Raw genomic sequence first — 14,544 nt, forward strand, 5'->3', positions numbered from 1 at the left:
GCTCACAATAATAAAAATTACTGAGGAGGCTAAACTGGTAATGCTCAACTGAGTCTAAGACTATGAACTGTAATGTATGGAAGTGAACCATGGAGCTGACAAACTAAAGATATAGGTAGACTGTATGGGCGCTTGCGCACTACACGGAATTTTACCGTCCAGCTGTCCGTTTTTTTTGCAAATAAAAGCGAATACGACAGTTTAGCGTGATCGAGTTCATGCGCACTGTGATCACACACTGATCAAACGCACCGATTCGCTAGTCATCCGTTTTTTCATGCTAACCGGACTGCCAGACAGTAAAATTCCATGCAGTACACAAGTGCTGTATGTAGTTAAAATGCAATCATTCAGACTAATGAATAGCAAAACAATATATGATGTTCGAATGAAATAATGAAAGAATGCAAGGCTAAGATAAGCATTTTTCAATAAAATTAAAAAAAGTGTGTCGAGATGGTTTGGACACGTGGAACGTGCGAGTGAGAAAAGAATGGTTAAACAAATATACGAGGTGAATTTAGTTTGAAATGGGACCAGAGGAAAACTTAGCATGATCAAGTTTTTCAAATACATAATAAACGTGGTCAGGTCCGGAGTTAGAATAATCGGCGGGTATGTATGAGGAGATGGATGAATGTGGAAGAGGCAAACAACGTTTGCGAAGACAGACCAGTATGGCATTTCATTCTCTCTGCCCACCCCTGCAGAGAAGCAGCCTGATGGTCAATTGGATATTTTTATAAGGTTATTTTCACCAGCCATTGAATCTCATTAAAATAAAACATCCAGACAGAAAAAAAGACTACAAATTTATGAAAATAAATAATATTTATTTTTTATTAGTGGTAAGACAACAATGGTATAACAAATTTTGAGCAAATGTGTAGATCAGTTCTTTAACAAATATTATTTCAACCAACTTCTGGTTTTTCCTCAGTTTCATTTTGTAGATTATCGGAAGTCATATAATTTAATTCAGATTTTCTTGTGTGATATAAAACAAAGCACTTAACGTGGAGACCAACATCACATTTACAGCATCGAGTCATGGTTTTCATTTTACAGTGAAAACATCTAGTTTGTTTCCCCTGAGGTATAACATAGTGCTCCAATCCATCATATCGAACATCTTTACATCTCGTTGATGCAACACCATCAAACTCTTTCTTCACGGAAGCATCTGAAGATCGTTTTTTTAATCTACTATTCACTGTCGATGGTTTGCCATACTTGGTAAGATAATGTGTCACGACGCTTCTTCTGAATCCGAGTAGGTCCAGAGGAGATTGACTAGATTCTCTGTAAATCTGCCAAGCGTTCTGCATCGTCAGATCTAAAACGTAAGCCAGCAAAAAATGCGATGTCCATTTTTTACCTATTATCGTTATCGCGTAGAGATTAATATTTTGGTCTAGCTTATCAATACCTCCCATCGGAGAATTGTGGACTTTGGCTTGTTCCTTTATGACTTCCGAGGGGGTTTTGTGGACAGTCTGAGTTTTGCAAGCTGCTAAAGACACTCTGTTGGGGACAGGTTTCCCGTCAACATTGAGGTCTTTTAACTCTTCGATAATCCTGTGGGTACTAAAAATGTTATCAAAAATTAATGTGGGATTATTAATTTTTTTTGTGTTAATTTTTGAGGCGTACGTGAGTATTTTGTTAGCAGCTATGCCAGAGTTAAGCGATGAAAATTCAACATGGGTTTCTTCAATGTGATCGAACCAAACGCAGTATCCGGAGCTAGTGCAACCGCACCAAACCTTCATAGTCTTAGTTTTGGTAAACTGCCTCAGTCCAGTGGCTTGTCGGTAGTATGGAACTCTCAGTTCGTCGACGCTGTGGCATCCGTCGGCCGGGGCGAGCTGTGAGAACTTCTCTCGTAACCTGTCGACAAGTGTGCCGATTCTGGAAAGAGGATTCTTCCTGTCGGAGCAGAGGCTGCCCGCAGCGTGCAAATTTGTGAAGACAGTCTCGAACCTGTCTCTTGGAATGGCATTCACGACAAGAGGAAACGACGTGTCCGGGGCTCGTTCCCAGAACATTCTGACTCTAGGAAGGTCCACATATCCGCTGAGATACAAAATGCCAATCACGCACCTTATTTCCTCAGAAGTAACAGGAGCAATTTTGTCTTTTCTATGCTTAGGAATATGATTGATATACCAATTAGTTCCATCGACAAGAAGACTAAGAATATAATCATCGAGAAATAAATTGATAAAATGGCTAGGCGATTTTGTTATATCAGTATCGGAACGCAACATCTTATCCTTTTGTTTCTTCTTTACTTTAATTAGATTATCCAAATCCGATGAAATAGCGGATGGTTTTCTTTTCTTTTCGGGAGATTTATGTACAAACTCATTTTGTAATTTATGGTGAAAAGCATTTTGCGTATTGGAGATTACAGGCGCCGGGTAATTTGTTACATTGATGTTTCCAGGAGAACGATGCAACAATGTAGACTGCTGAAGATGCGGTGAATCATGATGAAGATGGTAGTGAGTGGATTGCTGATGGATGTTTTCATAAGAAATATTATTGCCTAAGGACACGGTAGCATGATACACGTGTAAGTCATTTTGACTAATATTGTTTAGAAGATGAATATTATTCAAAGACATTTTTAAGCAGAGACTAGAATTAGCATATGGTTCATCCTACAAGTAATAATTTATTTACGTTTTGTGGCAATTCGCCGGTCTATAAACAAACGGAAAACCGCAACCAAAACCAAACGTCAAATGTCAAAACAGAACCACTTAGTTGCCAGAATATTGAATCCTCATTGCAAAATAAATGTAAGTAAAGCAGGTACTCTAGTGTAAAAACCCATTTTTTGCGTTTTAAAAACATATTTATTTTTTTATTTATGTAGTTGAGTGAACGAAATTAATTTAAAAATATTTTTGATTGATAAAATGTTTTTTATTCTTATCTAAAATATTTTGGGATAAACTGTTTAACTTCATTTTTACATCTTTCCACCCCAGAGTAGGATCACATGACATTTTTGGCCAATCACAATCCAATGCTGGATTCAATTTCTAAACAAACGGTTTTTTCACGGCCTCATGTCTATTTTTAGAAATCCGATGTAATCCGCGGCATCGGCCGTTGGCTGCATGCTTTAATTTATTTGTTTTACGCGATTTAGTGTAATAATGCTTTCCCTAAACGGATTTCCCGATTTGCCGCCTTCGGGTGAAATGGCATTATGTGAAATGAATGGGATGGTTTGCTCTATGCAAAAAGAATTTGCGAACATTTCTTCGTTCACGAACTCGGTAAGATCGAATACGACGCTCTCTTGTATATTATCGAAACTGATTCTGATCGCGCTCCTTAATCATAGTAACTTTTCAGATAAATCGCCATCCGATCATCAATGTTACGAGGGAACTGTCCTGCACGAGAGATGAGGGCGTCTCTATGTATTTGGATGTCGAAGATACTCTTCTAAAGAGGCTTACTAGCGTATGGTGCAAGCAAGGGTTTATCGAGGCTCTCAAGGTGGCCGCGGATCCGCAAAACAGAAGGGAAAATAAACTGCTGATGTATCCGGCGATGTACGTGTTGAAAATTGCGAACGCTTTGACCAGGATTCGACATGTTTTCCAGCCGCATTTGAAAGATTTAGGGCCGCGATTGACGGCTATGTTTTCGCACACGCGGGATTGGTCGAGTTCCCCCGTTCGCTACTTGGCGTGGCATCCTCACACGACCAAGTTAGCCGTGGTTACCGCCGACGATAATGTCAGGATTTACAGTTGCGATAGTACGATAAACCCCACGCTGAAGTGCAGTTCGCAGAGAGGCGTCTCCATGGTGGCTTGGCGGCCCTATTCTGCGTCGGAAATAGCTGTCGCGTGTGAAATTGGCGTAATCGTCTGGACCGTAGACCCGAATTCCATATTCTCCAAACCATCAGTGAGCAATGCTACCATACTAAACAGGTCAGTTTTTTTATTGTTTTATTATTATTATTTTTGTATGGGTAGACGCTCGACTGCAAAACTGGCGTCGTCGCAGGTTAGATTCCCGCCAATTGCAAAATAAATTCCAGAAAGATTTATTTTCAATTGGTTTGGGTGTTTGTGATGTATTTTTCATATTTACCTTCCCTATCCTTACTATCCTACCTACAGACAAGACTAATATTCGCTTTGCAGGTTGTTCCTTTAAAAATTAAATTTAATAATTTTTAAATCATTTTAGTTGTCCACCTCTGTAGTGTAATGGTAAGAATGCTTGGATACCGTTGTGGAGGTCCCGGGTTCGATTCCCAGGGGGGGTCAAATAAATATAAGTGATTTTATCACTTTATATATATATTTATTCAATATTACCCTGGACTGGTACCCGAGGCGGAAGGCTTATCACCTTTCCTTCTTGTGTTAACTATCAAAATAACACTGCATTTATATGATGCAGTGCCCTATGCACCATTGGGGTGTGGATAAGGGTTTGAAAAAGAAGATTTTTAAATCCTTTTATTTTAGTTTTTTTTTTAATCAGAGGTAATCTTCACTGGGCCATATTGGAAAAAAATCATTTTGTGCCGCACATGTTAAAATTACACTGGTTACCTGATTAAAATTGTAGGATGTATTTTTTTTATTGGCACCTCAACATACATGAAGAAGAATATGGAAGTCGGAATGTGGGTATGTCGCTGACAGTGGTGACAACAACATTCTGCAACCGTGTGAATACCCACACAGTCATTCTAGATTAGTGTCTCATTAAAAGCAGTCACCCACTCAGAGGTCCTAATAACATTCTTCCTGCACCTGAACCCACAACACGGGGCTTATAACCTGTCATAGGCTGATTTAAGTGATCACTTTAAATACATCGCTCACTCCTTTCAAGTACGTCATAAATCAAAAAACTTTTAAAAGGGAGAACGTTTTTAAAGTTTAAAAATATAATACTATGTATTAAAAAATAAATATCAAGCCACTTATTGAACTTTTTACTGTGCAACAGATCTTTTTAGTTAAAACCTGAAGGTTTTTTCTCCATTTGAAAAATATTTAGTATGTTTAAAAAAAATAATTAAACAATACCTGTTCTTCAAAATGCAAAAACAACACTTTCTGCCCTGTAGCGCGTAAATATTAAGTTAAAAATATGCCTCTTGCTGGGATATAGTACATTTTTTGGGCATTCCGAAAACTTGCACAACTGAAAATTGTCGATTTTTGATTTATGACGTTCTTGAAAGGAGTGAGCGACATGTAGTATTCACCATTCCACCCATGATTGAGAACCACTCTGCTCAAATTTAAAGTTATATTTGTGCTTCAACTGATACCTTAGACATGCTATTTTTTGGCACCGTAAAAGTATAAGAGAAACATGAAATCCACTAAATGTTATAAAGGCGCTTTTTTTAGATGCTATTCTTTTCAATATATGGTTCAGTGGAAGATTGACTGAATCCAGTCGAAATGCGATCCCCCAGCCGAATGTGCGGCAAAACGATGTATGATAGATGTTCGAATGGTGAAATAAGGAGAGAATGCAAGGCTGAGATAAGCATTATCGATAAAATTAAGAAAGGTGTGTTGAGATTGAGATGGTTTGAACATGTGGAACGTATGAGTGGGGAAAGAACGGTTAAACAAATTTATGAGGAAAATGTTGGAAACAGAAGCAGAGCAAGACCGAGGAAAACTTGAGAAATTAGATGTGTCAAATACTTGTAAGCGGCCGGGTCGGGAGTCAAGATAATCGGCGTGTAGTATGAGGAGATGCATGAATGTGGATGAAGCGAAGAATGCCTGCAAAGACATGGTGGTATGGCATTTTATTATCTCTGCCTACCCCTGTAGAGAAGCGGCGTGATGGTTTTTTTTTTTTTTTAATTACCTAACGTCCAAATGACTGAAATCTAGCTGTGGCTTATGCAACACCGATTATTATGACCCTACTCAGGCTTCAACTTTTTAAGTTTTATAGCCTATGCCTACATACTCGTGAGTGTATTTACTCTTTTTGTTTAAAGTTACTATAATTTCATGTAATTCATGAGTGAAAATTCTCAGCAAAATTCTCGATAGAGGCATAAGTTTATACCTACATTTCATTGATTCTAAGTGAAGCGATGTTACTTAGGTGTATGATTTTAGCAATGATGGTTAATTAGTATGGAAGATATTGCTGAATACCAATGAGCTCACCGATGCATTGTTGAAGTTAAACCAGCGTAAATACGTTGTCCGCCTCTGTAGCCTAATGGTCAGCATGCTCGGCTACCGTTCTGGAGGTCCCGGGTTCGATTCCCAAGGGGGGTAAAATAAATATAAGTGATTTTTTCACTGTAATATTTATTTAATATTACCCTAGACTGGTACCTGAAGCGGAGGGCTGATCACCTTTCCTTCATGTGTAAAACGATCAAGATACCACTGACGCAGTGCCCTATGCACTATTGGGGTGCGGATAAGGGTTTTATTATATTATTAAATACGTTGTCCCCAGCCCCATGCACAGTCCCGTGAGCAGCGTGTGCTGGAGCCCCGAGGGCTCTCTGCTGCTGGCGGGCTCTCCGGCGGCCTGCGAGGTGCTGGTGTGGGGGCCCGGCGGCGCGCGCTGCAGCCTGCGCCGCATCGCCGGGGGCGGCACCAGCCTGCTGGCCTTTGCGCCCGACGGCTCCCGGCTCTTCAGCGCCGCCACCTCCATGATCTTCAGGTTCTGATCGTTCTATTTTAACCAGTTTCCAGATTATCCCGAGTGTGAAACGGGCAAGGAGTTTGCATTGTTATGAGGAGCCCGAGTGCTGGTCGGGAAAATCGTATTCCGACTTCTGGTATTGATTTGCCTAAGGCAATAGTAACCCTTTCCACTCTGACCATTTTTTCTCATAACTGATCAGCTTCTCTGATCAAAAAAATGCGACGTTTCTCTACCATTAAAATAAATATTTTGTTTCCCTAATTTTGGGACACTCTGTCTGGCAATTTGTTTGACCATGTTAATTAAGATTAACTTTATTTATCTGAAATATTTTTTGGTAGAATATACTCGGGTGATAGAGAAATCAGGGATTAAAGTTATACCTGCACTGGGCCAGACATTGTGGCCCACGGAGCTGCCTACTAGAATCATACGGGCCGGAATGTCTGGCCTACAGAGTGGTAAGAGTTAATATCCGCCTCCATGGTATAATGGTTGGGGCGCATGGGCGTGCACTACACGGATTTTTACTATCTGGCAGTCTGGTTTTTTTTCAAATAAAAGCGACTACGGGAGTGTAGCGTGATCGAGTTCACGCGCACCGATCTGGAGAAAAACGGACAAGTGCATAAGCCAATCATCCGTTTTTTCATGCCCGGATATCATAATCGGACTGCCGGACAGTAAAATTCCGTGTAGTGCACAAGAGCTCTTAGCATGTTTAGCTACTGTGCTGGAGGTCCCGGGTTAAATCCCCAAAGAGTGGGGTTAAAATGAATATGAGTATGATTAACTCTATCCACGCGGCTCGCATAACCGTTTGTGTTTTTACAAAACATTCCCCACACGCGGCTGACATAACCGTTTGTGTTTTCACTTAGGTCCAAGTTTCGAACCTCAGTTCAACTTGGACGGATTTTTTCATGGTGTGGAACTTTGGATAAAATAATACGTCAATCCTTGGCCTTATGACATCTGTTGAAATATCTGACAAATAATTTGTAACATCGCAAGGATAAATAAAATAACAGATCCCTGATTTTTCTTGTGGTCGGTAATTAGTCTGCGCCATAATCATGCCCCATATCTGTCTCACTCTCGACGCTACGCATCGCCAGTGGGTAAGAGTGACACACGATGCGTGCTTTGATTTATTTATGTTACGATCTTATTTGTTTATATTACGATATATTTCAAGAATAATGTGACACAAGTGTATTATAGAGTACCAAAAAGGCACAATGAATCCCATTGAACGTTTTTGTTTAGGAAAATAAATCGTTTCTTAACTAAATACATGATAAAAGTAATCATTTTAAAAACGGCTAAATCGCAGTTAAAAGGTTAAAGAAAACACTTAGTTTTTTACCACTTGAGTTAAAAAAACTCAAGTGCTAAAAAACGAAGTGTTTTCTTTAATCATTGTAACATGTCTTACCACAAAGTTAATGCCGAAATAATAAATAGAATATGAGTATGATTTTACACTCTAATATTCATTTAATTTTTTTCTTTCGCCGATTCATTTCATTATTTTTATTTCTTTTCATTTGTTTATTATTTTTATTTCATTTTATAAAAAAAACGTAAAACATATATGGCTGACTAAGTATTGCAACCACCACTTAGTCAAGCTAGAATAAAGAGTTATTATTATTACTGTTATTATTATTACTGTTATTATTATTATTATTATTATCCTGGACTGGTCCCTGAAATGCAGGAGTGATCACCTTGCCTCCATGCAAGTAACGATTGAGATAACACTGCGTCAATACGATGCAGTGCCCTATGCACCATTGGCTGCGCGGATAGGGATTAGAAGAAGAAGAATAAATTCTTTGGAGATTTTTTTAGATCAATTTGTGAGGGGCGTTTTTTTTGCTCTCTTTTCGCCACCTGTTGATAAGCACTCCAATTATCAGCCCATGCTAAGATGTTGGAACCAATATTCATTATTGTGAAATGTTGCTGTACAGAGTTTGGGAGACGAGTCACTGGGAGGCGGAGAAGTGGACGGTGCACGGGGGCAGGGTCCAGGCGGCCTGCTGGTCTCCCAACTCTCAGGTCCTCCTCTTCGCCACTGAAGAGGAGCCTCTCATCTTTGCACTCAAATTTGCCAATGCCACCTTGTTTGCTGGTAAGTGCTTGAATTTGTACCTTAATAGCAAGGCTGATCACCTTTCCTTCGTGTATTTAAGCTTTTACCCAATTTGCCCATACCACATGCAGGCAGAAATATCCTTTGTGGATTAGTAACTTGATTTAGCTAACCTTAGCTAATCTTATCTTAATTTTATTTAAAAAATCAATGGTAACACAAATAAGCGTGCCAATGGCGGATGATGGTAAAGAGTTAGCCACAATGATAATGTATATTTTTATATTTTTTTACAAAAATGTTAGTAATATTAGTGTAACGGAGCAGCTGAGCACACGGCCCCAAAATGGATTAAATATGTGTAAACATGTCATAGGGAAGTCGACCGAGCGCACCGACATCCTCTCGCAACGGCAATCAAATATAGAATGCGCTAGGCGCGGCGCGCGCGGCGTCTTATACGTGGTGCTTAAGACCGTATTTACGTTGTGAGCGGGGAAATCGGGCGAGCGCAACGAGAACTTCTCGCCATGACCACCGAATGCGCTAGGCGCGGCGCGCGCGGCGTTTTTTATGTCGTATTTACGTTATCACGTGTTATTTACGTTGCGAGCGGCCGGCCTGGCGCAGGTTAGGGTAGGGGGAGAAGATTTCTGTCGCTCGGTCGATTTCGACGGACCGCACTGGTTATGAGCAAATAAATATCTGTGCCATTGTATGAATAAATGATTCCACTCACACCGAGCTCTGCGTTTCACTTTGATCCTCAACGACCCTGCGCTACTACTTCGATTTCGGAATCTTCTGGGACTTGACCATCACTACACCCACTGGACTACGAATCGACTACACGGACCTACAGCTCATAACTTTCGGGATTTACGACCCCGAGAGCGACGGAGCGGAGAAGTCACTGCCACACCTATACACAGTCTAGCGGTGTGTTGGACAGACGCTGTTTGTGCGACACAATTAGTATATAACCACTCACCGAGATATTTATGTGTACCGGTTTCGAGATGTACCCGTCTCTTCGTCAGGACAATCTCTCCGCACCGCTACGGTAGTATTGTTTGCATGCTGTGGACTACCACAGCTATGGACTATCACTAGATTGTCCTGACGAAGAGACGGGTACGTTTCGAAACCGGTAGACATGAATATCTAGGTGAGTGGTTATATGATATTACAAGCATTTTTGTTAAATAATAAAAAATAAAAAATTACTAACTACAAAGTATTTTTATTTTTTTATTTTTTTTGACATGTCATCAAAGATGAAGAAGAATATGGAAGTCTAGTGAAGTTCTAGTGATTCAAGAACAAGGTTTCTAAATTGGTTCATATATGTATGTATATAGAACTTCCAAGAATTTGAGTGGTGTGGTTGTCAATAATGGGTAGAATTGGTGAATGTTCACGTGTGTAAAGTGATCACTTAAACCAGCCTATGACGGTCGTCAGCCCCGTAAATGCCCAGACTTCCATATTCTTCTTCATCTTTGATGAGATGTCAAAAAATAATATGAAAATAACTCCTGTAATTGGAGATAATCCAGATTTTGTGAACAAGTATTTGGACACACTCAAAATGTTGTAACTACAAAGTAAATGCTTTAAATGTTAATAATGAGAATATCTTCTTCTTCTTTATTTAGGACTATGTCCTGTTATTCTCCAGTCTGGTATTCGGGAAGTGGAAGACCAGCTGTCTCTCCATCGTTTAGGTGGTCTTCCTGGGAGTATGTTACCTCTTATGCTGCTGTTTGCTGCTATTCTCACCACTGGATCCGAACTTGCTCTTCCCACATGGTTTCTCCAGAAACCTCTTCTTTCTCTTCCCCATCACACAACATCGCAGATTTTTCTTATTTTCGAGTTTCTTACTCTGTCGCGAAGTATTAGGCCTGCAATGGTTCGTAGAGTCTTCATTTCGGTTGTTCTAAGAAGGGATTGAGAGTATGATAGTGAATATGTTTTCAGAAGATAAGAACGTTCCGGCCGCCGCCGCACCTGTGATCGACCTCACCAAGGTGGAGTTGGAGAATGGGGAGGTAGCCGGGGGCAGAGTCCTGGAGCTCCTGTGGAGCCCCCAGGGACACCACATCGCCATGACGTTCAAGGAGTCGCCGGTGGTCGCCATATTCAACACCAACATCCAGAACACCTTGCAGATCACTCCTTGGTAAGGAACACCTCCTATAAAATAAAAATTATGTCATTTTTTCCACATAATTGTATCATAAATTATCAAATAAAATAAAAACCATGTGATTTTTTCCACATGGATTTTATTTGACCACCAACCGGGTTTCGTCGTAACTGACATCATCAGGCTGGTGTGAGGCTACACAAAATTCTATGTTATATACACAGCAAGGCAGGAGTTGAAAACCATGATTTAATATAATTTTTCTGACAAAATGAATTTAAATTGAATGAATGAGTTTAAGTATTGTATCATAATAATAATTACATGTAAGTCACGGTATAGGTTTTAGGCATGATTTGATATAATTTTATGTTCTAAATGGATTTTGTATGTGAATTTAAATACCATATGTATATTTAAATCTGGTAACGTTGGTAACCTCTTCTACTGCTCATTAGTATGGGGAAGTCCTGTAATCCCTGAAACATGACAAATTTTTCGGCAGTTACTTCTGATCGACATGACATTTAAGTATCTATTGTTTGTCCTCCGGACTGAAGTTTTTACCGGTTCCCTGCCTCAAGTGCGTTGGTGCACTCTCCAATGCCGTGCCTGCCAGGCCGCCCATACAAAATTAGAGTGTAAATGCACTCATCTTTGTGCTTGGTTCTAGCCTGTATCAAGCACCTTTTTTTAAATAGTGAAGGACGTTGGTACCATTAACTAGGTCAGAACACAAAATGCTCAACCCTCTTCTAGTACAATGGAAGGCCCGCTGACGACGGTCAACAGTCCGCCTTCTCCTGAGGAGTTTTACGTGGTTTCCTCCCAGCAATGAGCTAATGCTGAGAAGTTCCTGATTGGCCCGTACTAGATTATCCCTCCTGTTCCCAACACAAATTAAAATAAAACATTAGCTAGAAGAAATGAAAATCCACTTATTAAAATTAAAGTTGTATATAAGGTAAATAAATAAATAAACTCCAATCTTTAAAAAAGTCACCATTTAATAATTTTGAATATGAAACGCGTGGTGTACATATCAACACCACACAGTCCACATATTTAAGTCTTTTAAATATCGTTTTAATATACACACAAAATAATAAACTTTTTTATTAATTGATTCGGCAGTCACTTTGTGGTAAATTTTACTTATTTAATTCAATATTTGTTAAAATCTTGTGTGACACGGTTTTCAATGCATTCTACATCATTTTCTTAGTATCATACGGTGTTTGAAAATTATGCGGAATGCATCGAAACACGTGTCACAGTAGATTTGAACAAATAGTGGTATTTACTAAGTAAAATAAAAACTAAAAATAATATACTTTTGTTAGATTTTACTTTTTTTAAATCCCGAATCATCGGCATGTCTTTTTTCCTTTTCAGCTGTTTCCTGTCCGGAATCGGCAATGAGGTAGCCAACGTGATAGCATTCCAGAACAACTTCGAAGAGGGTGTGTGCCTCACCGTCGGCTGGTCCAGTGGCAGAGTTCAGCACTTCCCTATTCTGTATGCCAGCGCGGACGCTCACCCTCGGTAGCCTAGATAAGTGGAAACATGTATCGGAGAATAAAAATATTCAAGGCCACGTGTCCTTCTAAACACTCGAGTACTATAATCTACGGTGACGATGAATATCTTATATTTTGTATATTAAAAGCATTGTTAACATTGTGGTATAATATAACGCTCTATAAAATTCACCAATCTAATCATTCATCGTTCAATAAAAGTGGTGTTACACAAAGTGAACGATGAATGATAAGGAGAGTGTTATGAATATCTTATTTTAACAATTAATCGGACAATTTTTATAGACGGTCCGTACTGTCCATTGATATTTTTAGTAAACAGTTATTTTTTGTAAGCCCATCCGTGGGTTATGGGTGACTCCCATCAAGCTTCTTACATCAATTGAAAATTCATTAGAATATCGTCATAATGTAAAAAAAAAGAGTAATGCCTGAAAATACTCACATTACACACTAAATGTGTCGGATGTAAATGGACTTGATATTTTTTTGATTAAATTTGTCAATGAAACTTTTTGCATATAAGTGACTAGTTTTGTTGCCAGTCTTAATTGCTACCATTAAACTTTTCAATCTTATCTCGGTAATAATATGTGGTGCATCTTCAGATTACATATTAAAGTAAAATCAAGAAAATACCCAATTACGTATAAAATAGGAACGTATTTTAACTGTTTGATTTGGATGGCCCCCGGAGCACCCTCATGGCTGGTTCGGGTGTGGGTGTGCATGGAATTGCGTCTTTCAATAATCAGAGTTCAAGCTTCGCGGGGCTCTCAGCTGCAGCTTTCTCGGTGGTGACAGCCTTGTATAACTCCATGAAATCATTTGGAAAGGGTATCACTTAGTTAATGACTGCTTCGATTTCGGGAAAATGCTTGGATCATGGGTCCTGCAGAAGAACACTAGTAATTGATGAGCGATGACAACGACACTTCACTCCACAGTCTGTTACTCAACAGGGCGATCAGATAATCAATGTGTTACTTCTTCTTTAGTCTTCTGTCCTCCACTGCTGGGTGTGGACCTCTTCCGTATTCATCCATTTTTTTCGGTTGCTGCTTGCAGCCAATTTCTATCCCCCACAGCGTCTATGTTGTCGGACCATCTTTTTAAGGTCTTCCGAAGTCCCTTCTATTCTCCCAAGGTCTCCATCTCAAAATTTTAGGGGTCCACCTTGTGGGGTCCTGTCTCACAACGTTTCCCGCTCATTGCCACTTGAGTCTTACTACTAGTAAGACTTTATGTGTTACCATTGACTTGAGAACTCAAGTTTTAATGGTGAGGCCTCGGGTAAATCATGAACAATTTTTTTACATTCGTCCACCGACACATTTGTAAATAAATTGCCTACATGAAATGATAGTTTCATTTGATTTGGGGGTATCTATAATGTAAAATCTATCTCTTGTAATTTTTCAACTAATTCATTGCTATTGTCGATTGTGTGTTAGGTGAAAATGTTATCAAAATTTAATAACCGGCTTAATTTTTTAGAAACTTGAATAAATCATGAACAATTTTTTTACATTCATCCACCGACGCATTTTAAAATAAATTAACGAAACTAATTTGGAGGTATCTATAATGAAAGATTCTTGTAATTTTTCAACTAATTCATTGCTAATTTATTATTAGATTAAAACCAATATTTTTAGCTTTTCCACTTTTTTTTCTTTCAAAAAAAAAAAAAAAAAAAAAAAGTGGAAAAGCTAAAAATATTGGTTTTAATCTAATAATAAATTAAAAATGCAATTCCATCACGAAGTGTCAGTGGATAATATAAATCTATTAATTCATTGCTGTTGTTGATTGTGTTTTAGGTGAAAATGTTATTAAAATTTAATAACCGGCTTAACTTTTTAGAAACTTGAATAAATCATGAACAATTTTTTTACATTCATCCACCGACGCATTTTAAAATAAATTAATGAAACTTATATCAAATTCAACTAATTTGGAGGTATAGACAATGTAAGATCTATCTCTTGTAATTTTTCAACTAATTCATTGCTGTTGTTGATTGTGTTATAGGTGAAAATGTTATTAAAATTTAATAA

General features: G+C 38.8%; 1 protein-coding gene across 1 annotated transcript; it reads left to right on the forward strand.

Annotated features, from left to right (window-relative positions):
* Window positions 1–3,080: 3,080 nt before the first annotated feature.
* On the forward strand, window positions 3,081–13,984 carry LOC148311046 (aladin-like). Its single transcript, XM_088257312.1, has 6 exons — window positions 3,081–3,293; window positions 3,373–3,962; window positions 6,496–6,705; window positions 8,670–8,830; window positions 10,775–10,976; window positions 12,339–13,984. The coding sequence occupies exons 1-6, from the start codon at window positions 3,171–3,173 to the stop codon at window positions 12,490–12,492; spliced, it is 1,440 nt and encodes a 479-aa protein (XP_088113438.1). The 5' UTR covers window positions 3,081–3,170; the 3' UTR covers window positions 12,493–13,984.
* Window positions 13,985–14,544: the final 560 nt, after the last annotated feature.

This window comes from Brachycentrus maculatus, unplaced genomic scaffold (genome assembly GCF_059751285.1).
Source record: "Brachycentrus maculatus isolate JH-2025_06_01 unplaced genomic scaffold, ASM5975128v1 h1tg000078l, whole genome shotgun sequence".
Taxonomy (NCBI): domain Eukaryota; kingdom Metazoa; phylum Arthropoda; class Insecta; order Trichoptera; family Brachycentridae; genus Brachycentrus; species Brachycentrus maculatus.

Coding starts and splice junctions, on each gene's coding strand:
- LOC148311046 (XM_088257312.1), top strand. CDS start 3,171: ATGCTTTCCCTAAACGGATTTCCCGATTTGCCGCCTTCGGGTGAAATG. Junction 3,963..6,495: donor AATGCTACCATACTAAACAG/GTCAGTTTTTTT, acceptor CGTTGTCCCCAG/CCCCATGCACAGTCCCGTGA. Junction 8,831..10,774: donor CAATGCCACCTTGTTTGCTG/GTAAGTGCTTGA, acceptor ATATGTTTTCAG/AAGATAAGAACGTTCCGGCC.